At 38.7% G+C, this 18,197-nt stretch overlaps 1 protein-coding gene and 1 long non-coding RNA gene across 2 annotated transcripts in view; one reads left to right on the top strand and one right to left on the bottom strand.

Moving 5' to 3' along the window:
* Nucleotides 1-2: 2 nt before the first annotated feature.
* Nucleotides 3-6,461, top strand: LOC143173230 (uncharacterized). Its single transcript, XR_012997492.1, has 4 exons — nucleotides 3-313; nucleotides 2,716-2,824; nucleotides 2,926-3,150; nucleotides 3,886-6,461. It is a non-coding gene; the product is annotated as an uncharacterized LOC143173230 (long non-coding RNA).
* Nucleotides 6,462-8,398: 1,937 nt separating this feature from the next.
* Nucleotides 8,399-18,197, bottom strand: part of LOC143172968 (histone-arginine methyltransferase CARM1-like) — a 74,337-nt gene continuing 64,538 nt past the window's right edge. The window contains 7 exon segments of the mRNA XM_076362895.1: nucleotides 8,399-8,408; nucleotides 9,150-9,204; nucleotides 9,207-9,229; nucleotides 10,798-10,887; nucleotides 12,698-12,835; nucleotides 14,394-14,483; nucleotides 15,879-15,964. Of these exon segments, the coding sequence (XP_076219010.1) occupies nucleotides 8,399-8,408; nucleotides 9,150-9,204; nucleotides 9,207-9,229; nucleotides 10,798-10,887; nucleotides 12,698-12,835; nucleotides 14,394-14,483; nucleotides 15,879-15,964 (492 nt within the window).

Consider the following 18,197-nt stretch of genomic DNA (forward strand, 5'->3'; position numbering starts at 1 on the left):
GAAGGGCGTTGCGCTTGTCCGCCAGCCTCCTCTCTCCGGCCCTCGGCGGCGGGTGCTGCGCCGCGCCGCGGCGAAGTCAGGCGAAGTCGCCTCCATGCACCTCGGGATCCTCCGTAGCGGTTCCCGTTTGCGTCGACTCACCCCGGAGCCCTGGAAGGGGCGGGCCGCTGTGAGGAAAGGCCCCGTCCCCTTCCCCGGGCTCCTGGCTTTGCCCTCCGCCGACCCTGCAGCTGGGCCAGCAGGCCTGCCGCCACCTTCTCGAGCGCGGCTTGCCCACTGCCCGGCATAAATAATATCCTGTCTTAAAAATAAGGTAACGTACCACAGTACAGATTAAGTAGCGATGGTGCTGGAGAACACCAGGTGGAGCTGTTACTTCAAAACGATGCAGATGTGACCAGTCGCGTGAAACGTCAGTGTCAAGTGCTTTTGCACATTCGGGTGGTCAATAAAGTCATTGCTTCCGAACGTAAAGGGGATCCGTATTCATAAATGTGGTAATTATTATACCTGCGTGATTACAATGAAGTCAGAGCATAATAAATACTTCTGTAACACCAACCATAGTATATTTGACTAAGGAAGTGATGTAGGCAAATTATTTAGTGGAGTAAAACTTTTTTTTCAGTACAGCTGGTGATAGTACTATTCTTCTTTTATTTGTCTCCTGGGAAGGACTTGGCAGCGACTTGCAAACTAGAACAGGCATAGGCAGGATTATGGTGTTTAGTTTTCCCACTCCTTCAAATGTTAACATCATGCCTGTCAAAATTACATGAAAATTGTCTGTTTTAAACGGGGTAGGGGGGAAAGAGTGTGTATTTTGAAGCTTGCCTTAAGTCAAGGGGCATAATGTCAAGTTTGTGTGCTCCCACAGCCCAAATGCTTTGCTTCAGTGTTTGGAACAACCTCTGTAGATATTGGAGATAAGTCTGTTCTCCACACTAATTACCTTTTCCAGTTTTTTGGTGGTTTCTTTTCAAGAATTAAGACCGTGATCAATTAAGACATTAGAAAATACATTGCTATGTTCAGCTTGCTTGCTATAATACAAACATCTCCCAGAGAATAAACCAATGAAGTTTTTGAATGTCAGCCAGAGATTTCAAGTCAACCAGCTTACAGGTTCAAGCATCTGTCTTTCATAAAAAATAATTAAGGGTTCCTTAAAGATCTTCAGGTACCTTAAAACAGGCTGTAATTGTAGAAGATAGTTCGTGACCTAATAATGTCGCCAGGGTATTCCCAAGTGTGTTCAGAGTCATGTATCAGCACAGATGTTTTAATGTCTATTTTTTATGTCTGTTTTATCTCTCTTCTGGATGCTGTTTTAATTCCATGGAGACAAAAGTTATTAAGGAAACCAAAAGATAAAAATTCAGAAAAGTGAATTTGTAATTTGTGAAAAAGAGATGTAATGCTGAAATTCAGTATTACTAGTCTGTCTCTGTAGTGAAAGCCTCATCTCAAGATCCAGATTTACATTCAGATTCTTCTAAAATTGTGTCTTACTCATATAATTGTGCATTACTCCTTCAGCATGAGGTTTCCAACTTTGTATCCCAAGCGTGTTTTTGGATATCCTTGAAAATGTGGTTCTGACAACGTTTTTTTTTAAACAAAAAGAAGGATCATGCTCTTTGGACAGCAAAAACGAGCAGTAAGAATTCCAAGAGCAAGAAGCATGTTTCACTGAATAGTCATAGGCTGGATAAGATCATCATGAAGTGTCTACAGCCTTTTCTTCTTTCACACAGTGCATCCATGTCCATTCTGATTTGTCTGTGGAATAAATTTGCTATAGTAGTACCAGAAGCAGTGGTAGCTTACTTGCATTTAGGGCCAGTCCCTGATGTGGCACTTTTCTGGCATTGACTTCCAGCTCAAGGAGAGCCATGGTGAGTTCAGTAGTGCTGAATGCCATACCACTTTATTTCTTAGCAGACTTTGAAGAAATAAGAGCTGTGGTAAATATAACAGGAAGTTTAAAAATGGCATATCTCACATTTTGCATAATGTGTCACACAAAAGTGTGACAATATGTCTCCTTATCTGTCCTAGCCAAAACAAGAATCCTGTAGTGTCTGTAGTAAAGAAGTCAATGAAATAAAAAAAAATAACAATAAGGTGGGTTTTATTCATGCATTTGTTAATAGTACATCTCTGACCATTTTCACATCTAAAAAAATATTTTGGCTCTGTGACACAATAGATCTGAACTTTGTATTAAGGCAATTGTAGTGAAGACCGCTACAATGGAGTGCTGTCTACTGCCTTGGTCAGGACTGCTCTGCTCACTTCAGTGAGCCTCCTTCGACAAGACATCTGAAGGTGCAAAGCTGTAAGAAAAATGGAGTGTAACCACAGCCATAACCTGGCTGTTCTACTACCAAGGCAGCAGGAGAGTAACTACCACAGAGGTCAGGTAAAACTGCATCATTTCATTTTCATTTGCGAATGGTACTGAAAGTACTTTCTCAGTTTCTGAAGACAGCTACATGCACCTTGTCTAAGATTGTTATTTTATAGCTTACGTTGTTTCTGGAGAAGACAGTTCTGCTGTCCTTAAGTGGATTGATCACCGTGCGTTTCAGCTGGTGATCCTCTCTGGAGAGAGGACCACTATTGCACAGCTCTTCAATGCATTATGCCCCTCTACACTTTCTACAGAATAGAAAACTTAATTTTTTAATCTTTCTTGTCATCACAATGCAGACCTCTGACCTACAGACACAGCCAAAGCCATTTGTTTCTCTGCTGCTTCTGTTGCAGTGTGCCAAAGACCTCTTCTCTGTATCGCTTTTTAGGCCCTGCAGCAAAGATGGTCAGTAAGTTAGTCAGCAACACTGGGTATACTTTACTCTGACTAAGTATATCCAACCCTTTAATAATGAAAAAAAAAATCCTTTTTTTTTTTACCACCAGCTGATGTCTAGGCATAACTGAATTTTGCTGCCCAGAAGGATCCCGAAAGATCCAGATCTAAAGATAGCCTGGAACTGGTTGCTCCCGAGTGATAAGCAATGGAGAGGCCAGTTACTCCTGCTGCCGTGCTGGAGTTGGAAAGGGTGGTGACAGCACGTAATGTTTTTATGAGTGACCATCCATTTCCTGGACTACACCATAGCCAAGGAGGCAGCGGAGCCACAGGTATTTCACTGCCCCCCACTGTCTACTCCCTATTTTGCTTTTGCCTATAGTTGCCTGCAAGCTTCTTCCATCATGATTTTTAACTCTCTGAGTGACTTAGCATTCAGTGCAATGTTTGTTAAAAGTCAACTGAGTTGAAAAAGGTGATGAGATGCAATTACAAAGAAATGGTGAATTCTCAGTGGCAATTACAGCATGTTACTCTGGGATATGTGGTTACATTGAGAACCACAAACTAATTTGCAGTTATGTTGCTTCATTTCCTCACTTAGACTGTGTGAGACAGGACTCAACTTCTCGTCATTTTCCAAAGTATAGAGACCTGGTAGAAGTGACAGAGTGGAAGTAATTTAGCCACCTATTCCGAAAAACAGAGGGCAGGCTTCCTGTGCATCTTGATATTGCTCACTTGCTGTTGTTTCTAGTTAAATACACCTGCTAAGAGTTTCATCCATATGACAACTTAGGTGAATTATATTTCCCTTTTTCCAAAGTTGGCTCAAAACACTCAGCTGCAGAGCCATTTGTTCTTATTTCTCAGCTCTATTTTGAGGGCGGATGGATTGTGGCAAAGAACAAGATTCTTAATGTGCATGTCTTGGCATCAGTGTTCTTGGGAGAATTTCTGAGATCCTCTGAAATTCAGCTTTATAGTTTAATGTTGTTAGTGAAGGCCGGCCTTTTTTTCTTGCATTGTTTTCCATATACAGACCATGAGTGCTCTTTCATCTACAGGTTTGCCAGACCAAGCCCTGCATTCCTAACAGATCTTGGGAAGGAACTATTCACTTAAATTCTTTGGAAATTCCACCTGAATTCTAGCAAAACTGGATCCATGTTCCTGCTCTTTGTATGCACTTGCCAATCATCTCATATATTACCAAAGGAAACCTTGTTCTGTTGGCATTTTGGGTGGTGGTGATTTATTCTAAAGCAAGTACCATGTTCAGTTCTGTGCTATTTCCTGAATTGTGCTATTTCCTGAACTCAAGCGTGTTTCATATTCTGTGGTACCATCCCCTTTTATTACTGCTTATATGAGTGTTACTGGATTAACATACATTTGAGGATCTCTGTCATGTTAGCTGTGGCACCTCAGCGTAGAAAACCACCCATAAAACTAAAAACAAGTTTCTGCTTCCCCTTCCACCACTGAAGAAGTGTTAGTTAGTTAGTTAGTGAAGAAGTGTTAGACTAAAGATTGCTTGGGATTTCTTCACAGATACTCGAAAACGTTCATTGTAGACCAAATTCAAATGAAAGGCAGTGATTTGAAGTGAAAACTGAACACTGGCTGTTGTTCAGAGGCCATTAAACATAAGATTTATTATCGTAAGTTCCAGTGCTATTGAGCAATGCTTTGTTCACAGTAGTTTTGAATCATGATCCACTGGATATCTGACTACTGACTGACCAGTTAGCTAAGGGACATCTAAAGCCTCCTGTAAATTAGGCTGAAGTCCCAGCAAAATCAGGCTGAAGTCTCAGTTCAATGCTGCAAATTAGGCTGAAGTCCTTGTTCAATGTTGCAAGATGACATGCCTGACAACTGGCCAACCTAGGGAGGGGCAGCCACTTTGAGAAAGACATTTTTATACTTCCCACTCCTTTGTCTTTGGTTTTATTCACTTTACATTAGCTTCTTTTTCTTCTGTAAATATGTGCATCTGAATATCACTAAAATCAGTGTGGGTCAAACCTGGTGAGCTGAACCTGAACAGTTAACGTCAGGTATTTGATACCCTCTTGGGTGCTTCCAGCAAGAAATTAATTTTTCTGCCTGCAGTCTCCTGTTGAACTGCTGTCCTCCATTATACTGACTTTTCAGCTGCATCTTGACAGTGTATCTTTCCTCAGTTCTAGCTCTCAACTTGCATCAGTGCAGAGTTGTAAGTATGTGTGTTATCTAGTCAAGAAGAGTGAAAACTTGTATACCACATGCCAAGGCTTAAGGAAGAATAAAATGCATACTGTCTGGAGACTTGTTTTCCAACCTCTAAATGCCTTTTTTTTTTTTCCTATCTTGAGAAAAAAGCACAACTCATAGAAACTTAGTGAAGTAAATTAACACCAATTCCATTGCATTTCACTGCACTTAGATCCAGATGCATCAAGATTGCTTTTAGATGTCATAGTTGTCATAAGTATTATAAAGAATGCTATCATAAAGATTTCTGTGGGTCTAATGCACACAATATGCAGTAACTCACTACTTCTCTTAGCAGTCACTATAGTAATAGTAACCACATTGAATTCCTGTACGATTCCTAAGGACAGAATATTCTAATCGTCAGTTCAGATGAAAGAACTCATATAGATAGACATTCAAAATGAAAGTCATTACTACCAAAAATGTGATTTATCATGAATTGCTATGTATGTATGACTGCTTACAAAAATTTAAATGCATCTCTCTGGGGTTAAGGTAAAATAAAATAACCATATGCAATTGTTGGAAAAATAAGCTGTTAAAAGCATTTCTTACTGCTTTTTTCTTGAAGATGAACCTTCTAAATTACCATGGATCCAACAAAGCTATACAAAAATGTATAGCTCCTTAATATGATATTCAGTGTCCTTCCTATTGTGCTTTTTGAGTCTATGGGATGCAAGACAATATGTCATTTTTCAACAGGATTAATATAGCTTCTTTACTGTAAGTGAGGAAATGCTGTATTTCATAATGTGGTAAAATCTGTTCAAGAGTCTTATGTTGTAAAACTACATCATCACTTCTTGCTCCAGTGTCCCCACAGTTCTGCTTTAGTTTCCCTACATTCTGTAGCATTCATTAACGTTGCCTATATAAAAAATGGAAGCAAAACACCAGCATTTGTATCAATAAAATGTTTTCATTGACATTTTGTTTCAAAAATACTGTACAAATATATTCTTATGTTTATACCCAGAAAGTCCTGTAAGGTGAAAACAGTACATTGTAGTCCTTGAAGGTAGGCTCCTGTATACTTCAAAATCACCAATGCTTCAAAGCAGGAAAGAGGAAAATGTTAAATGAGAAGGAAATGAAGACAGTCACAGGACCTTATTTCAAACTGTAAATGGTACAGTACTCGGTGTCAATTTTCTCTTCGGTTTTAGCATACAATCTGGAATAAAGTGAATTCCTGAAGTAAAGAGAAATACAAATACCAGTCCTGGATTATCCAAATCACTTCAAAGTAGCAATCACTGTGAAATATTCTTTGTACTAGTTAGTGTGTAAGGAAACAATCTTTTCTATACATATTGAAGATGCAGTTATTAGATACATAAACCTTTTGCTCTGGAATTAAATAAAGATATACAATCTGACACTGCTGTCTGCTGCTGTTGTTTTTCCTCCCCTTTATTTACTTCCTTAAAAAGAACTGAAGTTGTCACATGAAATTGACAATGTAAGGTTCTTCCCTATAGAAGATAGAAGTCTTTGATACACAGATACTTTTTCTTGGAGACTGAAATGTGAGATCCAGATAGACATGCAGGTCAGTAGGAGACATTACAAATCTATTAGCTGACTTCAGATTCAAATTTCATGTACTCCTTCTATAATTGCTGTGGAAAACCCTCCAAACTCTAGAAAACTCTGAACTACAGCTGCCTGGTATTTGGATTTGGACATTCCTGGATTTGTTTCCTTCCCTCATATAAGCATAAAACCACCAACCACTGTACAGACTCAATTTAGGAAGGACGGATACACAACCGTCGGACATTGCATCAGAAATCTCATTACACTGCTAGTACAGGTTAGAATGATAATTTCTGTTACCATTCTGAGGCAGCAACCCACATTAAATACTATTTTTTAAATATATATTATATATTTGTGTAACAAAACAGGCTTTTACTGTGCAAACTACATTTTTATACTAGAAGTCTCTTACCTGCTATATTAAATGCTACTGGAAATAACAAGGCAATAATTTTCTGACACTAACTTCAATGGTTTCACGGCCTCAGCCATGAAGTTCATGTTACTTTTACAAGTTTCACAATTTTAGGGACTACTTTCCATAATCTCATAAACTATCTTTAAATAGCTGCAAATGGCTGTTGACTTGCAGAAAAAACTCTGAAACTACATCTGTTTCTTAATGATTTCCAGCAGGGGTCCTTAGGTGGTCTTTTGATCAAATGCGGCATGTAGCTTCCTGAGAGAACGGTCAGTTTTCGTGGGGCTTTTCATTCAAACCAGCCTTCTCCAACAGGGTGTGGAAGGCTAAGGGCTGATTATATCTTGCTAGAGGTATCCCTGCAGTTATGTTTTTGGTAGTAAAATGATGTATACATTTCTGATTTGACTCCAGCTCATTAATTCAGCCTAAGGCATATACTTTGAACAACAGAAACACGTTCTATAAAAGTCACTATGTGCTCTTTATGGATAACATTGTCTGAAGAGAGATCTCATTAAAATCTGTGCTATAACTCTATAGTCTTCCTCATTTGCTAGGTACGCAAGCCAAAAATACATCTTTATATAGCTTGGACTACCGATACTTCTCACAGAGCTACAGAAAAAGTGAAAGTCACGCTTACCCTATCTTACAGTTTTATATCACTATGCTGGGAGTAATTTACAAATGTGTCCTGTTACACTTCTATAGGCATAGAGAAATCTAGAACATTTACGAAGTATATGCAAGATGACTTCAGGTTCATGTCTCAAAATGAACCAAATTAATGAGTCCATTGAGAGAAAATTGAAGTATTTAGCACACTGCCCTGGTGAGCTAGATTAACAACAAAAAATTGAAATATCTGGAAATAAATGCTGAGTGTTTGAAGCATGGACACTATATCCTGCTCAAAGATCTTTTGATGTGTTACATATATAAACATGAGGTAGGTTTTGTTCAATAACCTAGAATATTGGTAAGAATATTTAAAAAAAAAAAAGACCAGTGAACCAATGTGAGCTTACTGTAAAACACAAATAAAAACAAAGAAAGAGAAATAGTTCTTGTTCTATACCAAATGAACTTTCTGGAATAAAATTGAGTCTGCTGCAACTCAAGTCTGTAAATGTGAGCGCAGGCTAAATTTCAATTAAAAAAACAAGGGATGGAACCACAATATTCCCTTCTCATGTGACTCACATACAATTACAGATATGTACAGTTACAAATTGATTTTACACAGGCACCAGTAGGCCTACTAAGAACTGAACTGATTTCAGTCTCACTGGTTACTCAGCTTGGTGAGAATCTCAACTCTGTTTTCAGATGCGATATTATAATATATTCTAGGCATACCTAAAAATGGATGAAAGAATAAAATAGTTATAATAAAATATACAATTCTTTGATAGCTTACAGCACTAGCTGAACTAAGCAAACAATAAATTCTAATACAGCTTTTATTTTACTCTGGAGTAAAAAATATTGACAGCTTTTTGATATTTAATAAGGACTTCTATGAAATTGAAAGTGTTGTAAGCACAACACTCAGCCAATGTATGTCAGATAAGTCTCATTGGAATAAGGCTAGGAAATCAGTCCCCTGTGCTGTTACTGGATTTATTAAATGCAGCGTGATTTCAAATTTAAATTGTAAGTCTTTTCATCTAGATTTGCAGCTGTGCAAGAAAGTGTAAAATGCTACCAAATCCACTATAGCTTATTTTACAAAGGCAGAGGCTTCCTTTTGCTCTGATGTGTAGCAGCTCAGGCCATTGCCTTCACAGAAATGAAAGGCTTCCCAGTCCAGTCTTTTATTTTTACCTTATGCTATAGAATTAGTATGGAGTTGTTTTAAATGAGCAAAAAATGTCCAGAATTGCCCCTTCCCTACTATCCTTCCCTGTGCAGAGGGGAATCCTTACCCTTACAGAGGTAAGTATTTGTATCAGGGACACTATGAAGCAGTGACGTAGAAGAGAGCTAGGCTGTATGTGTTGGCATGATGTTCCACGATGCACAGTAATTTGCATGTCGCAGTTTAAAAGCTGGATTATATTTTAATTTTAAAAAACTTATGAATGCTTTGAAAGTTACCTTATGTTTATAAGTAAGCATTTTTCTTTTGGGAAGTCTTTGCCTTTGTTTTTTCAACTCTTTCAGAGTTCTGGTAATTGGTATGGGAGGGCAGGGGCAGAATGGAGAAGGATCAATAAAAAAACCTAATGGAGCCTCACAGGGGAAGCCTGTTAAATAAGGTTAGTGTGTTGTGGCAGGATTTCACAACCAAGCACTCTAAGAATTAATGTATAAAAGAACAGCAGTCTAGATTATTGAACTCGGTATGGTTAATTGGCTAGCAACCATTAAATCACACAGTGACATTTTTACATTGAATTTTCAAACTAGAATACCGCTTCATGTAACTTAAAGTACTTCTATATGTAACACACAACTTGACCATTTTCCCCCCTGCTTTCTTGCAAATGAGTTATAGCATTCTGAAAGTGATTTCTACATTTTATGTAAGTTAAAAACTCTTAACAAAAGCTTCTTTTGCTTCTAAATGAGTGGACTTGTATTATCTTTGAAAAGGCACTCGCACTTATGCAATGAGTGCTGAGAGTAAGGATGGAGATTTTAGAAGACCGGTAAATTTACTTGTAATCATCCTCACAAAAAGCTTTTAGATTTGAAACCAGTATCAGCCAAACCAAAAACATAAGCAAGCTAGACACTGTCCATGTCACAGGTCAAATCTGAGGAAATTAATCTTTTCCAGTTCATGATTTTATTTATAGTTACTGCAAGTCTCCCATAAACAGTCTTTATTACAAAGGCATTTTTATGAATTTAATCAAAAGGGCCCCATTCTAAAGCCAAAACGACTGCTGTGCTGCACATTTGATGTACAGATGAAAATTAATTCATTTTCATCAGACACAATGGATATTTTATAGGATTACTGTGGAATTGTCATATAGGTCTGAGTCAAAAAAATAGGAAACGGGAAACACATAATGAATGAGGAAAGCATTTTCCATGTATACCTCTGGAAAAAATCAATTCCACCACCTGCATTTGCCTATTTTTATGCCAAATACAGCATAAGAATGAGAACCGAACACAGCCAGCCTGTTTTTCTCAAAAAACCTTTTTTTCTTTTGGAAGAATTGATGGCTCCTTCCTCCTGCTTATTTTGATCTGTAATTGACAGCTTTTCCCAAAATATGGTGCTGTAGCAACGCCTAATGAAGGTCCCTGCTCTGTTGGAAAGGATTGCAGCAAGTAGATTTTTTTCCTTCCCTCATGTTTAATACAGAAAGGACAGGTCCTTCATGTCAAATAGTAGTATCAATTTAGATACTTAGCAGCGTGCATCTTGGCATATTGCTGATTCCTCGAGTCACAATGATGCACATCACACAACAGGAAACAGCAAAAGAATTTAAGTATACATTAGTTCAAGTAAGTAAATGTCTACTATTTTGTCACAGCACTATATCATCACAGATCTTTAATAAAGCTTTTTTCTTTTCCTCATTGTCACACAGCCTAAATAGAATATTGGCTTATATATGTAACTACTGCTAATACAGAACAATGATGTCCTCATACCTGTAGAAATAAGATAAACTGTAAGAGGTCAGAAACTTGTTCTTCCATGGTAGGTGTGCTTTGCATCCTGTCATACAAGACGTTACCACTCTACAACAGTAATATTTTAGTCAAAAGCATTTCTTACCTAAAAAATGGATTCTTTAAATCAAGAATGTTACCAGATTTAAATCCTGTCTGGTCCACCACAGCTACAATCTGAATGTCGTAACTTTGTCTGCATCAGAAAGAGAAGTGTAAAAGAGAGGTAATGGAACTAAAACAACTATAACATCTTGTGTGAAAAAATACCAGTGTAATTACTGTCTGAATAATAACCACTTAGTATAACAAGCAAAGGAAGTTTATTTGCAGTGGTATCAGTGCAAGGCATGATTATTTAATCATCTCTAAAGAAGTAAAATTTACAAGATGCTTAAGTGATTTTAAGAGCTTGCATCTGAAAAACATTATAATTTTGTACTGATAGTATTCAATAGTGAAAGGTCTTTTTCCCCCTCTCTGACAGAAATGCTATAAATTTCAACATTAGCAAGTACAATCAGAGTATTATTTCATGATCAAAAATATCTAACTGGCCAAACAGCATTAGGTTCACTCTTGTCATAATCTTAGATTTCACCAGGAAGGATATTTTTCACAAGACTTTTTGCAAGAAACTGAGTTTATACAGAAAAGTGAAGAGGACCAACTGAGCAACTGAGAGCATACCAAAATGCTGAAGCTGACCAAAGCTCGTCCTCCTACATGGAAGAGCAACTGCAGAGTTACACAGCGGTACTATGTTGATCCCAAAAGCAGATTAGCTTTGTGGCAGGAATTGTTAACTCACTCCTGACACACGGTTAAAGTGCTTCTCATTCTCAGTATGGCAAGGTCACTAGCTCAGGTATCTCTGAGCCATGCTCCATTGCAGATGTGCCTTATGCATTGACATATTTACAGCAGTGGCTGTGTGATCACTTTGCGGCATACAGTGTTTCTTTTATATATTAAAATATGAATACATTTTACATTTGAAAGAGACGTATCAAGATCTGTATTATTTATTTTCTTCATGAGGCGTTTCTAAGCAGTAAATCTGGAAATTTAACGAGTCCCAAATCAAGTATTTGTTGCTGATGTGATTAAAGAGCCCTGGAAGTATTACTGACAGCTTTGATGTCACTGGAATCACCTGAATGGTCAGCATGTTTCCCCCCCCCCCAAAAAAAAAAAATTCCACTTTTCCCCTTCCTACACCGGGGAGGCTTTGTTTCCTGTTAAAACTACGCATACACATAAGCAAACCAGGCTGCAACTTGTGTGACCCAGTCACTTGAGGATTGTTTTCAAAACAAAGCGTAGGAGTGGAGTTACCAAACATTTGACCGACAGCAGGAACAGCAGAGAAGTCTGGTGAGGAACTACACCCTTCCAAAAGCAGCCATCGTCATTAGCCTCAGTGGAAGGCCAAACAATGCATGAAAAGCACTATTCTTAAACAGGGGAGCACATTCATGAGGAATTTTTTTCAGAATTAAAAATGTAATGGATTTGGGATCAACCCCACTTCTCCTTGTCTCTGCACAGGACTTGCTGAGAGACAAAGGATGTTGGGGCTTCAGGCAAAAAAGGCTGCTGACGAAGACATGGCTAGAGGTTACACTACCAGAACAAGGTGTGGAAAATGACTGGACATGACCTGAGAAAACTGCTGTGTGTGAAAGATAGTGGAGTGGAGAGCTGACAAAAGCTGCAAGTAGCACTGTGAGGGAAGGCAGGATGTGACAGGTGGTTAAGGAGAAGGTATGTGAGAAGGAACATCACAGGTAACTGGAGTGGAACATGGAGAACTTTTGGTGAGCAGAGTCTCGCAAGGTCAACAGTGCCTATGTAACTGTATCAGTGATACCATATAAATCGGTAATGGTACCAGAAATAAAAAATGTGGGTACAAGCGTACCCAAAATTAACTGGTGTCTTTTGGGTACCTCTAACAACAACAGTCACACTACAAAACCTGCTTGGGAAGCTTTTACACTTACCGCTTATTGGCAACAAATAAGACTTTCCCTGAGAGAGTTTCCCCCTCTTTAGCAAAGAGGGGCGTCTGAAGAAGGCAGCGTACTTGATACCAGTGAGTGAGAGGTTCTGTCGGTGCAGTGGACAACCAAACAGTTATCCTAAAACAAACAAGAAAAACTATCTAGACTTTCTCTCTTGTCTTCTCCTTTCGGAAACAATTTTAAGTTGTTAGACCTTTTTGTATGTGAGGCCTCAACTGCTTACAATAAACTTTAAACTGCCTTCAAGTAAACTGGGAGAGTGATTCTACCCTATGATGGGAAATAAGTATGTTATGCCTCATTTTCTTTATCTATACTGTTCCTGTCACCACCAGATCTGTGTGCCTAAGCCAATTACGGAGATTCAAAAGAGACTCTTCAGACTTCTGTTTTCTCTTCTTTCCATGCTGCCAGGACAGAGAATACTAATTTCTCTCTCTTCTTACCACTCAGACAATTTCAACAAATTACAGGAAATGAAGGTTTGTCCTGAATGTGGCAATGCGATTCCTCACAATGGTAGTTTCACCCTTAAAAAACACTCCCCAAGAAAGTCCTATACCTAGTTTTCACTTACAAGAGACTTTTCAATAGTATATTGAAAGGGGCTGTAGGTGCAAAGAAAGGGATAACACAGGTAATACCGCGAGCCCAATCCACTGAGATTTCACGTGCTAAGACAAAAAGTTGTAGAAACATGAAAGACCTGCTGATTAAGCAGTTGCTTACTCCAAGACGGAGGCCTTCTCAGCAGAGGATTTCAGTCAGTTCCTACAAGACCACAATTGTCTCTACTGTTTTAACTGATGTGGAGTTTCTGGTTCCTTTTTTAAGATTAAAAATTTTACTATCAGCTGTTAAAGTGAATACAAACACACATATGTCCATTTTCTTTTAATGGACATACTATTCCGAATTCTTGACAATCCTCATTTCAAAGGCTAGTAAAAGGCATTTATCCACACAAATAAATAGAAGTGCATTTTACAATTGATTGAAAAAAATCACCTCCTCTAAAACTAGATCAGTTTAACTGGGAAATCAACAAATCTTATCTAAGAGCTAAATACAGATAGTTGTAATGTATGTATTGGCTACCTGAGCAAGTTTATCTAATTTTCACCTACTTACTATAAAAGATGAATGTCCCCATTTTGAAATATATGAAATTTGAAATATATGCCTGGTTCTGCAGTGAAAAATTTTCCCAAGCCTGGTGAAATTTTCTCCATTTCCATTTTGTTAGCTGGAACTTGCAGCCAGCTCTCCTTTTTGCCCACAAACAAGACCAGCCCAAATGGGAAAATCCAGCTTATGTTCAAATGCTGCTGCTTTACTTGCAATGTAAAACAGAAAGGTATATAATATTACAAAGAACCAGTATTGTGTGGAACAGTGCATTTTGACCCTCAACAATTCCTGGATGTGGTCTACCATAGATAATGTGCACCCCGATGAATGGGAAGCAAGACCACCACCATCTAGTCATACTGCTGGCACTAGGTTATCACACTTCCTGTTACCTTTAGAAGGCATCATTTCTTTAATATGATGGAATTACATTACAAACAAGGTCAGCACCAGATAAAGGTCTAATTCTGGCACACTTTGTATGAAAGACGTGATTTTTTCCCCCGTAGTTAGTATTTCATAGGAAGAAGGAAAAAGTACTTACAGTGATCCTACAAATGCCACATCAAACCAGAAGGCTAGGCCATGGATTAGTCCGGACTGCATCATTTGGAAAACAAAAGGGATTTCCACTCTGCAGGAGAAAAAACAATATGCTGCCGAAGTAACTTCCAAAGAGTACTGGAAATTCCACCAGAAACCTACCTTGTACTAATTTATGTATCTCCATTCGCATTCATCAGTTTAGGTCTCAATTTTCCACATATTTAAACGGATATGCTCTTTTTCTCTGTGTCAATGGAATTAACCAATGGCACTGATTTAGGTGTTAGTTTTTTGTGTGCCTTATTCAACAGTAGATCAAATATGCCACTACACAAGTGTTACTGCATCATTTGTGGCAACACTGCAGACTGTTACAAATGCAGGGGTTCAGTCTTTCCAGTGGAAAATTTCCCATTCCCAGTGAAGGACTTGGATTTAGTTTAAATACTATTTTGAACAGGAAAATGTTCCACTACAAATCTGACAAACAGAACTACTACTGCAACCAGAAGGAAAAATAGAACTGCTTGAGCAAGAGCTGGAATATCTTCCCTTCCAAAAGTACTATTACTGGCTATGTAGTTCAACCCAAATCTCACCCACTCTTGCAGAAACATACCATAAAATTAGCATTCAGATATGAACATGTTAGTTCTGAGAACCACTGAAGGAAGTCTACGCTAGCCAACTGAGACTGGAAAATAATTCTCCAGCTGTTTCCCCCCTCTTAGAGCAATTCTTCTCTCTCACTAGACTGTGTCATTTATACAATTGGTTGTGAGTCATGTTGAAACAAGGGTTCATAGTTTCAAAGACAGTCTGTGATATTTTTCCCTTAAGATAGTGTCTTGCAAGGACTTGAAGTACTCCCTCAAGTTCTCCCATATGGCACATTTTATTTCACAGATGTACTGAGAATGAGGCTTCTCTGCTGTCATTCTGGGACACAAGGGATGCAGGTTGGTTTATATGTAAGACCTTCCAACTATACATCTGAAGGAGCTCTGGAGGGAAGTAAAGAGGTACAGCTGACTCCTGTTGGACTGGAAAATGTTTAAAAAAAAGAGATACACAAGAGTTCAGCAAAGGCAGCTTGTGATGACACTATTTGACAAGGTCTTTTAGGATGTCTACACAGAAAAACAAAAATTGCCTTGTAACTAGATTTAAATGTGTCCCAACATATAATGCTGAGAAGTAAACACTGTCCTCCAGAGCCCATTTTATCCCTTTCAGTAGGAAAATTTTGTGAACTGATCTCTGGTGTTTCACAGGCTCACAAGCAGGCTTCTCTGCTAATACTAGACAAATTGTCATGCAGGTGAATGCTCTGGTCCACTATGAGTGGTGTACTAATCATTCCGGCATGCCACCTTCCCTCCTCCACGTCCACTGCCAAAGCTTCCTCTGTCTCTGAGCACCAATGATCAACAGCCAGTTACAAAAATGAAAGATTAAGAGTAGGTTGCTGGCGTCTGCTGACCTATGCAAATCTTCCTCAGCAACTTCCATGAAGTTAATGGTGTACTTCACTGTCCGGGCCATCAGAATTCTCACATCAAAAGTATCCTATGGGGAGGGGGGGCGGGGGGGAAAGAGTCGCAAGTGTTATCATTCTGTCTCGTCAGCATATAAACTTGTTTTCTGTTAAAAAAAATGGGAAAAAAGACAAAAATCATCCTTCACCCCAATAAACTTACTTTAAATGTTTCATTTTTTTTAGCATCCCTTAGAACACTGTTAGATTTTGCAATATTATCAGGATTCAATGTATTTGATAGCTTACATACCTACCAAAGACTGTTTATTCAACCTAGAAACAATAAAATTTGTCCAGAAATCGATCACTTGTAAAAAAAATAGTGGGTTTATTTGGTTGGTTTATTTGGGGTTGTATTTTTTTTTTTTAAACTACACACATTTTAATGTGCTTTTCTGCACTGCACAGTTGGGTAAGCCAAACTAAGACAGTATGGAAATACTTGAAAATTAAATTATGAGGTATAGGAAGCAAAATTACTTAATACAGATTGCCCTTTAGAAAAAAGTTAGGAGTAGTCAGTCACCAAATGAAAACTTTTCCTTTCATTTTTCTTTCTTTAATCACATGTGTTAATCCTAATCTATCACTGTTCACAAGCTCTTTCATCATGTCCTGGTTTCGGCAGGGATAGAGTTAATTTCCTTCCTAGTAGCTGGTACAGTGCTGTGTTTTGGATTTAGGATGAGAACAATGTTGATAACACACTGATGTTTTAGTTGTTGCTAGGTAGTGCTTACACTAGGCAAGGACTTTTCAGCTTCCCATGCTCTACTGACTGAACAGGCTGGAGGTGCACAAGAAGCTGGGAGGGGGCACAGCCAGGACAGCTGACCCAAACTGGCCACAGGGATATTCCATACCATGTGACGTCATGCCCAGCATATAAAGCTGGGGGAAGAAGAAGGAAGGAGGGGGATGTTCGGAGTGATGGCGTTTGTCTTCCCAAGTAACCGTTACGCGTGATGGAGCCCTGCTTTCCTGGAAATGGCTGAACACCTGCCTGCCAATGGGAAGTAGTGAATGAATTCCTTGTTTTCCTTTGCTTGCGTGCGCAGCTTTTGCTTTACCTGTTAAACTGTCTTTGTCTCAACCCACAAATTTTCTCACTTTTACCTTTCCGATCTCTCCCCCATCCCACTGGGGGGGAGTGAGTGAGCAGCTGTGTGGTGCTTAGTTGCCAGCTGAGGTTAAACCGCAACACATAAGTAAAGCAAACTCTTATCTTAAAGGCTTGTATCACACACCCCCCCAGTGAACCCACCTAAGAACTAAAACCTATCTACAGAGTAAGGGGAAGCCAAGGAGATATGTGATTTTTTAAAAGAAATAACAATTTAATGTGGCTTTTACTGTGCAATGCATTTCTGATCTTCAAGGGAGGAAGAATCTCAGCTGAGAAATCAAAGCCAAACATGTACTTCATACAGGATGCAAGTATGTGCTGCAGTCCTACAGATTACTCCATTCTCTAACTGAAAGCCAAAGAGCCAGCACTGAAAATGACCATGCTATAGTCAAAGATATGGCTGAAATTTATGAAGACAAATGAGAGTTTTCTCTTATCCAATACTAAATCTTATCAAATACTAAAAGTAGTTGAGTGCATCAGTAGTATGATGGTCTTTCCAGATTTCTGGACAGGTTTTAGGGTCTCCATGTGACAGCAGCTACACTGCTATCGCTACTTAAACTAGTTAGCCTAAAGCTAGCCAAGATTTGTTGCAGTCAAATTTCTGAGAGCGAACCTTTTCATTGCACCTACACTGAAGTATTATACTGGGGCGGGGGGCGGGGGCTGGGGTTTGTTTAGGTTTTTTCCCCAGAGAGGTGAGAAGGATTTCTCCTGCATTCTTTCTAACTAGATACCACCTAGACACTTACTAAAAAGAAAGAAGGAGAACTGCAGGTGCTAGATCCAAGTTACCAAGAAAATAAGGATATTTACATATTAAAAAAAGGTTGTTTCATAATACAGAAACCTGTTTGCTTGGCTGCTTTCTCTTTTCCTTTAATTTGTGGATCAGTGATGGGAAGGGAAAAAATCAAGGTCAAGTCACTCGTTTAGGAGACTGGAAACACTGAGGGAAGCTAGCTGCATGTTAGGAAGACAGTTGTTCACATGCTGTGGCTTCCTTATGTGTGCATATGTCTAGACATCTGCTATTCATAGCAAAACCAGGAATATTACATATAGTAGTTAACCTTTGACAGCAGCTCTGTTCACACTCGCAGAGTTAGTTCATGGCTCTCTACTCAACA

The sequence above is a fragment of the Aptenodytes patagonicus genome, chromosome Z (assembly GCF_965638725.1).
Source record: "Aptenodytes patagonicus chromosome Z, bAptPat1.pri.cur, whole genome shotgun sequence".
Lineage (NCBI taxonomy): Eukaryota > Metazoa > Chordata > Aves > Sphenisciformes > Spheniscidae > Aptenodytes > Aptenodytes patagonicus.